The sequence below is a fragment of the Uranotaenia lowii genome, chromosome 2, assembly GCF_029784155.1.
Source record: "Uranotaenia lowii strain MFRU-FL chromosome 2, ASM2978415v1, whole genome shotgun sequence".
In the NCBI taxonomy this organism is placed as follows: domain Eukaryota; kingdom Metazoa; phylum Arthropoda; class Insecta; order Diptera; family Culicidae; genus Uranotaenia; species Uranotaenia lowii.
The window spans coordinates 234,794,243-234,803,449 of NC_073692.1; the positions used below are offsets into that span (position 1 = coordinate 234,794,243).

The 9,207-nt window shown below is 37.5% G+C and overlaps 1 protein-coding gene across 1 annotated transcript in view; it reads right to left on the reverse strand.

Moving 5' to 3' along the window:
- Positions 1-3,889, reverse strand: part of LOC129746635 (lipase 3-like) — a 54,775-nt gene extending 50,886 nt beyond the window's left edge. Inside the window, exons 1-2 of the mRNA XM_055740425.1 lie at positions 3,153-3,889; positions 2,923-3,078 (exon numbers count right to left, since the gene is read on the reverse strand). Of these exons, the coding sequence (XP_055596400.1) occupies positions 2,923-3,078; positions 3,153-3,830 (834 nt within the window). The 5' untranslated portion in view covers positions 3,831-3,889. The remainder of the gene's footprint in view (positions 1-2,922; positions 3,079-3,152) is intronic.
- Positions 3,890-9,207: the final 5,318 nt, after the last annotated feature.

Genomic DNA, 9,207 nt, shown 5'->3' on the forward strand with positions numbered 1-9,207 from the left:
TTCAAAAATAAATTTCATTTATTTATTTTTGAAAAAGAAAAAATGACCAAAGCGACATAATCGACAAAAATTAAAGTTGTACTCTTCATTTTTAGACCTCTTCTAATTTATAGATATAAGATCATAATGTCATAGAAACGGGATCATACAAGATATTCCAGAATTCAATCATTCAAAAATATTCAATTAGTTTACAATTATGTTATTCTTTATGTGAAAATTATAATTATTTCAAAATAAGTCTTATAAACAATTTTGAATCTTAATTTCTTGAATTCATTTAGGATTTACTACGTTCGATATATTTTAATCATTACGCACAATTTATACATCTATCATTTATTTATTATTTGGTGTCATGTGTATCCAAATATAGTTTATAGACTGTAAGAAAGGCTATAATCCACTGTTCAGTGTATTAGATCGGGTTTTTATATTTTTGAAACTGGTGGAAATCAAATGTAAATCAATGGTTTAAAATCATTTACTTTATTAAACATAAAATTTATGCAATTCAGCGTTGAAAATTGAACATTTGGAACACTGAAAACAGTATCAAAAAGTTCTACTTTTTAGCACTCAATTTAGTTTCAAAAAGAACACTCCACGACCTACTTTATTTTTAGTTGATGGTTAATAAATGAATTTTCAAAGGAATTTTGCGGATTTGCATATGATTGTGTATGCAACTCGTTGCAAAACTCGATTTAATTATCCGACCCGTCAACCCTCGTTGAATAAATTTACGACTCGTGCTGAAAAACCATTTATTCCAATTTGTTGCATAAGTAACTTTTTGCTGCACGGCGAAATTTATAGCTTTTTATTATTTAGAAAAAAATACCAAAAAGATCTCATTTTAAGAAAGGTTAGTGGTAGTTTTCTAAAAAATGATACACTGATTTTGCACCAAAACGGATTCTGGAAAATGTTTCATTTGATTTTTATAATTTAGAAATTATCTCAATCTTGAAACGAAGCGTATATGACTTTTACAGTGAACAAATTATGCTAATAAATACAATGAAACTCTTTCCACAAATCCGAAATTTCAAGTTTAAGAACATTCCATAAAAATCAGTGAATACTTACATCACAGTGTAGATATAAATTATATATGTACAAAAACAAAATTAGTTTCTTTGTTTAAAATGTTAGCTGATTTGCCTAATGAGAGCCTTATCCAAGCATTTGTTTTGTTATGACTTCAATCGCAAGTATGGTAATAAACAAGAAAATATCTTGCCAGTTTTTAAAACAAAAAAACCGCTTGTGATACTGATAATTTTTCATCATTGATTGAATTTTTGTTTCATTCAATGTTGTTTTCACGTCTTTGTGTCATTCGCACTTTTTTACGAACGCAAGGGCATTGGAAAGCTTCAACTTTGTTCGTTGTTTACGCCTGGATCTTTAAACTAAATTTAAAAAGCACCGCACTTTAGGAGTAGAAAAAAACTTATTCACATATGTTACATACACAGAAAGAAAAATGTAATCCTACTTTACAAGTGAATTTACGTTTCCGCATCATTTCTTTAAAAAATATGGAAAAGACTATAGCATCTTTGCAACTATAATGAAATTTACATGAAAATGCGAGCAAAACACGCAGAAACTCAATGGGAATGCATGTTCTAAAGGACATTTACATGAAACTGCATGTGCTCCAAGCTGTCAAAACACTTGTTGTTTCGCTTCAATTCCCGTAGGTATTGAATTCCGTTTGCTGCTCGCAGAATATTCTAACAAGGTAAGTTCTGATCTAATATCCATTCAAATGTTTGTGAAACGACGGTGTTGAATAGTTGTAACCAATCGTCACTAATCTTTTCACATCGAATGATCTTTTTTTTTTCAGAAACCATAAGAGCCAAAAGCAGCGGGCTAATGCAGCTAAGGACTTAGCACGGAGTAATTTGTTTGAATTCTACAGTCTGCTGTCCAATTCCCGGGGAAACTTCAAAGACTTATGAACAGGTGTAAATATCAAACATAAAATCTGCTAATAAAGTATGAATACCTGGTCAAACTTGTGTTTCCTATCTTATTTCGAACATTGCAATCCAATAAGAATTTTGAATTGGAGTAATAAAATGTAAACTTCCAATAAACAAAGCAGATGAATGCTACTGGGATTTTACATGAAGTATGCAGTATCATCACATGCAAAAGGCCGATTCCCTTCTACCCATGTACTTGCATGTAATGCTACATGGATTTTTCTAACTGTGTAGTATTAATTTTTCACAAAAAAAGGAATCTTCTTATCATCTTTACAGAGATATTTAAAAAAAACTAGCTTGGTTCTCAAGTAACGAAAATATTATAATTTTTGAGCACCAACACCAAACAATAATGTAACCTCCATATTATAGCTATTTTCTATGGTTAAATAACCGTTTTCCTTAAGGTGGCCATTATGCCGCCATCTCCCCTACGCGTAGAAATAATAAGACCCAACCCCCTGAGTTTGTATAAAAGAGTACCGTAATCCGGGGTAAGATTGATCACTTTTTTCAATATATTTCGATTATTTTTTCTGTTAAGGGGAATGTGGCATGTTTTATATTTTTAAAACCATTACTGGACTCCTATAAACGTAAAAAATGGATGCAGAAATTTATAAGTCTACTTTAAATTTGATTTAAAAATATTTTTTACTAACAGAAAAAAATTTCAAATACATACCAAATTTTGCCTATTTGATACTCAATTCATAGGCTTTCAAATGTAGAAAACAGATTTCAAAAATTCAAACTAACGACTGAGTTATTGATGATTATGTGGAAAAGTTTATTGTTGGTCAAATTTACCCCGGTGATCAATGTTACCCCCGTTTTACGGTAGTTAGAATTCAAACATTTCAGCAAACAACGCGTAAGATCTCCAACCTACGACTAGTATTCGCAAAAAACTTACGGGGTCAATTTGATCTGGATCATCACCGGTCAGCTGGAAGAGCACATTAACACAAAGGTTATTGCTCTGCGACGATGGACAAATATATTTAGCCAGTTCTACCAGGACACTGGGAAGTGGTTGGAACTCGCCCATCCCGAAAAGGTCGATGATGGTCTGAAATGCGTCAAAGGGTTGTTAGCACAATCGTTAGCAAATGTTAGCACACCTTAATAGAAGCACTTTCTCACCGAAATCATCGGCAGATTGTCTACGAAAAACTTCAGCAGGGGACTGCTCATATGTTCCATAAATGCAACGGGAGCCATTGCTTGCATAAGTACAATTTTGTCATTGTATTCTGGTTTCATCGAAGTCATTACGAAGAAAGAGGTTGTTCCTTGCGAATGGCCGAGATAATGCAGCTTTTGTTTTCCAGTGTAACTCAGTACGTAATCAATCATAGCCGGTAGATCGTAGATTCCAATCTCATGCCAAGAAAAGTTCCAGAACTGATTCATATTCGCCGTCAAGTTGACATGTTTCCTTGAATATCTGTTACCGCGAGCATTTCCAAGCCAAACGTCGTAGCCAAGATCACTGAGCTGATAAACCAGAGCATGACTGGGCCCAACCAAAACAAAATCAGCGGAAGAAGCTAACAAACCATGCATCAAAAACACCGGTGGTCGATTTGGATCAGCTGCAGCTCGACTATTTCCGGATACACGATGCATCTCCAACAGATAACCATCTTCCGTTTGAACTTGGTGGATCTCAGCCTGGTAGCCGTATTTGGAAATCAATTCTACAGTTGTTAACTGGGCATCTGAAGAATCAACCGCGAAATCTAAAGTTTGTGTGACAATAAAGGCACTCGCAGCGATTGCACCAAACACAACTGACACAAGAACACTGATTGAGTACATTTCTACTAGGATCGTATCACCTCCGCGTTCAAATGATTACTACTAAATCGACGTGGCTACAGAGGTAAATAATGTCTTAATCCGAACTATTCAAACTCTTATCAACTGATGGTTCTCCCAACTACAAGATTCTCGAGAGGATTTCCCATCCTTATCTGACCTTCTACAAAGCTGCGATCACTTGAAATTTGTACCTAATCGGTTTCGTCGGAGAGATTCCGTCTTGTTGATGATACTATGTAATCGGGGTGGGTTTTTAAAATACTTGAACCGAATAATTTCAGTTCGCTTCAGCTCAGAACACAGCACATGGTGTAGGTGAGATGATTAGAAACGATTTCGAGAATTCAAACTAGTTTCCTCTTATCAGCTCGCGTTGCTTTGGCTACTTAGAACCGATAATGGCATAATGAATTTAAAAATCGACAATCAGTGCTGGCTGGGAAATGAAATAGGGGTGGCTAGTGGAGGAGGATTTCCTGATAATTTATGTGATATGTTTTTTTTAAGCGGCAAGGATCAAAGCTGCAACTAAACGTGATGTATAACAGCTGACTTATTGCCGCTTTATGGTTTTTCGATGCCTTTTGGGTGGCGTGTGATATAGCTCAGTTGGCAAGTCTGTTGTCTCCTGAGCCGATGTCCGCGAGTTCGAGCACAAGAGTAAACATCGAACACAGTTGTACCGGATAGTTTTTCAATAACGATCCGCCAACTGCAACGTTGATAAAGTCGCGAATGCCAATAAAATGGTAAAACGACTATAATCGAAACAAAAAAAAGATGCCTTTCGGGTCGCCAAACATCAGTGTTAAAATAATTTGAGATAATTTTGTTGATTCCCGAATTAGCGCAACGCGTTTCAATTTTGAATGGAAATTGCAATGGCTCTCCGTGATTGGTCCGAGATAATCAACATTGCACAATGAAACAAATGGAATTGTGCTGGAAACAGACAACAAAATCTCACTGTACAACCGTGAAGATCTCCTTCATTTAAATGAACCAATAACGACGCCGGCCAAGTCCATGTAGTCGATAGGAGGAAGGGAAGTGCAGCATATGGGGAGATATGTTAAGCGGAGGCCGACTGTACGCCATACTTCCACGCTGAATGTTTGGGGAAAAGGTAATATGGTATGGAAAATCACCTTAGTAGGCGATAAAACCACTTGAAACCTAAGCCTCTAATATCCTAAACCGCATCAGTTTCCTATTGAAACTCCTGTGGGCCTTGAGTAGGGTTACCATATCCCGCGACACCAAAAAGAGTACATTGAGATCATTTAGCGAAAAAGTCAGGAGAAACGTTAAACAGTAGAACCCCCCCCCCCCCCCCTATCTGAACTCCAGTTTTCTGAGCTCCCGCATTTTCCCAGCCATCAGGTTGACACATGATCAATACATTCATCGAGCTTTGCGCCCGGGTGGTATGCAAAAGAGTTTACAGTAGAACCCCTCTTACCCGAGGTAGTCGGGGGAGTGACCAAATCGGTTAAGTGAAACTTACTTACTTAATGATCCCGCGTCGATCCTCCGGTGCATAGGGCCGTGGTAAAAGACCTCCACTGTTGACGATCCGGGGCCAGCGTCTTCACCTGGTCCCAGTCAAGATTCTCGTCGACAGTTCGGATTTCAGCGGCTAGGCTTCGCCGCCACGAGTTTCTGGGCCTGCCTCTTCTTCGATGACCTTCTGGATTCCAATCTAGCGCCTCTCTGCAAATCTCGTTTTCATCTTTTCGCAGCGTGTGCCCAATCCATCTCCACTTACGTTCCCGAATCTCGATTTCTAGCGCCCTTTGATGACACCGGCGATGTAGTTCCTCATTCGAGATCCAGTTGCCAGGCCACCAAGCGCGGATGATATTCCGCAGGCAGCGGTTTACAAATACTTGCAGTTTTCGCGTCGTTACCGCATATGTGCACCAAGTTTCGCACCCGTACAGCAATACGGATTTGACGTTTGAGTTGAAGATTCGGATTTTTGTTCGTAGAGAGATCTGGCGTAACCGCCAGATGTTTCGGAGACTCGCAAACGCAAATCGGGCCTTTCTGATCCGGGTTTCGATGTCTTTTCTGGTACCACCATCAGGCGTTATCTGGCTACCAAGATACTGGAAGCACTCCACTTTCTCAACTTGTTGCCCAGCTACCATGAAACTGGAGGGATTTCCTGTGTTGATCTCCATCGACTTGGTTTTTCCGACATTGACTTTGAGACCTGCTGCCTTGGAACTTTCGGTGAGGTCGTCGAGTTTGCTCTGCATATCCGGTTGCGTTTGGGCGAGCAAAACAATATCGTCAGCCAAGTCAGAACAGCTCAAACGATGGCCAACAGAACCCGCAGCTTGAAGCGCCAACAGTAAGTCGCATAAATGGCGTCAACTCGGAAGCGCCCTCGTTGGCTGAAATAGAAGCGGCAATCAAAAACATGAAATCCAACAAAGCACCTGGGATCGATTGCATCCCTGCTGAAATGCTGAAAGCCCACCCTGCCCTGTCAGCACAAATGTTGCATCGTCTTTTCGCTGACATCTGGGATACTGCAACATTCCCGGCCGACTGGATGCAGGGTATCCTCGTAAAGGTCCCGAAGAAAGGAGACCTGACAGAGTGCGGTAACTGGCGAGGCATAACGTTGATCTGCACAACCCTCAAAGTACTCGGCAAAGTGATCCTGAACAGGATCCAGGAGAAAATCGACGCTACACTCCGACGGCAACAAGCTGGATTCCTATCCGGACGATCATGTGTGGACCACATCACAACGCTACGAATCATACTGGAACAAATCAACGAATTCCAGGACTCTCTTCTGCTGGTGTTCGTTGATTTCGAAAAAGCATTCGACCGACTTAACCATGAAAACATCTGGGCGGCTCTAAGGCGACGAGGGGTCCCAGAGAAACTAGTCCATCTCATCGAAGCACAGTATGAGGCATTTTCGTGCAAGGTCTTGCACGACGGTGTCTTGTCCGAACCAATCCCGGTAACTGCTGGAGTGAGACAAGGATGTATTTTATCACCGCTACTTTTTCTAATCGTAATGGATGAGATTCTGACTGGATCGATCGACTGTGCACCGAACCGAGGATTGCCGTGGAATCCTTCAACAATGAAGCATCTGAACGACCTTGACTTGGCTGGTTAAGTGAAAACTCGGATTAAAAGAAATACATTGACAAAACCTTTCCTTTTGCTCTGGTGTTGCATATCATTCAGGCGCATAGCTCAGTTCTTATCTATTATATGAAAATCTCTTGTAACGGTGTTTGTAGCACTACTGCTCCTCCGAAATGACCCAATCCCAATTTGAATCGGAATTATTTTTAGAATATTCTGTAGGCATGCGAATCGGTTTATATTAACACATAAAAATATAAAATCACTGACGTTTGAAAAAAAGAAAGTGGGAAGGTTTACATACAATTGTATAATTCAATACGTCTAGAAGGTGAGATTTGATTCATATCGATAACAGGAAAAATAACAAGGTGTTTTCAACAGAAATAAATCGAAAACATGTTTTGGACATGTACTTAACTAAAGATGTAATGTTAACATATATGACCTTAGAAAAATCTTTTGTCATCATTTTTCCATATTTTACTTTAAACAAGAGTTTGATGAGAACTGATTCATTTATGCAACAAGCGGCAATTGATTTGTTTCTAAGATTAACATATTTTCTTAAATTTATAAAAGTTAACTACATATGGTAAAATCCGTTAGCACTTGCCCCGGTGTATCTCAATTAAAATTAAAATTGAAATGAAAAAAAAGAAGCAATGTTTGATAACTGTTAGCCTTCTCGGCGCAAAAATCATCATTTTAAGGTTTTGTGTGAAGTTTACATGATTTTTTTTTAGAAAATATTCATACCAACGTCCAAGCATGAACAGATTTTTTTTCGATCCATTCAATTTTTAAAATCTGCTCTTCAATCGATTGTTAATGCACAGATTGTCAGTAAGTTTAAATCTTGAAAAGGACCCTCAGCAGGTCCAGCAGCAAATGAAAAACAGGTACCGTCAAACGGGGCATCATGCAAAAGCAGGGTTAGATGCAACATTTGTATACCACAACAGTCATTCAATTTTTATTTGAATATACTGTAATAAAGTTATCATTGAATGATAACAAACTGATGATGACAAAGTTTTGAACATCTTGAAAGCGTTTTTTAAAGTTTCTGATTCTCATAAAAAATTTGAAAAATCGAGCAATAAATGTTCAAATTTTTACATTTTCCGATGCCTTAAAAAACTTTACTCAGTATGACGGATTGGCTTAATGATATCACCTATAAACTTTAAATTGCTTTCATTATCGTATACCAACACTGTTGGTGTAAAAATATTTTTCGGACAATCATCAATTTTTTTTAAATAAATATTTTTATAATTCACTTATCAGTCTGGGACAAATGGCAACAAAATGAAAATCAGAACAAACCTCATAAATCTCGTTTCCATATACGGGGATATGATTGTTTTGCATTATGCGTTTGTTAACATTAAAATTTCATCCATCCTAAGATTTATTTTCATGATTTAGGCCAATATAATATTTGCAGTATTCTTTACACCTAAATGTATGCAGCAAAATTACACTTTTTCCCTAAAGACATTTTTGATAGAAAAATGTAAAATTGAATTCGAACAAAACAAAAAATTACTGCAATTGGTGCTTTATGCGTTATGACATCACAAATGTATCAAAAACTATAAATTTTCAAACGTTTTCATTGATTTTTCATTAATTACCGAGTTTGTTGCAACTTACCCCTTTTTCTTAGTAGGGTGAAAATCGCATGTTTTTGAAAATTTAAAAATAACTGGTAGAACCATTAATTTTTCTGACTACGTCAATTTGGTGTCCCATTAACCTTAAAACATTTGATGTATAAGAGGAATGATTATCTGTAGGCGTTAAGATTTTAGAAGCCATTGAAGTTGAAAATTGTTGCATGTTGCCCCAGTTGACGGTACTTATCTTGAAATTCCTAATCAATTTAGAGTTAACCTGAATCCCAACAGTCCCCTGGGAGCGCAACAATCCTGGACTGGTCCGTAAACCTCTTAAATTAGACCACCTCCAACATAAAGTCTGCTTCATTTAATATTGAAACACAAACAATTGCGTGTAGTTCAGTCATTTATTAACGAATTCATAATTTGTTTTTCATACAAATGTAGCATTTTCTTTACTTTTTCATAAAAAAATATTTAAAATAATATTCATTGCTGTTTCGAAGAAATTCTCGTACTTTTCCCGTAATACGGCACATTAGGCGGCGCACACCCTTTTCGTCCACCGTTTTGGCGATTTGATTCCACCAGTTCTTCATTTGAGTCATGTTCCTAACAAGTTTTCC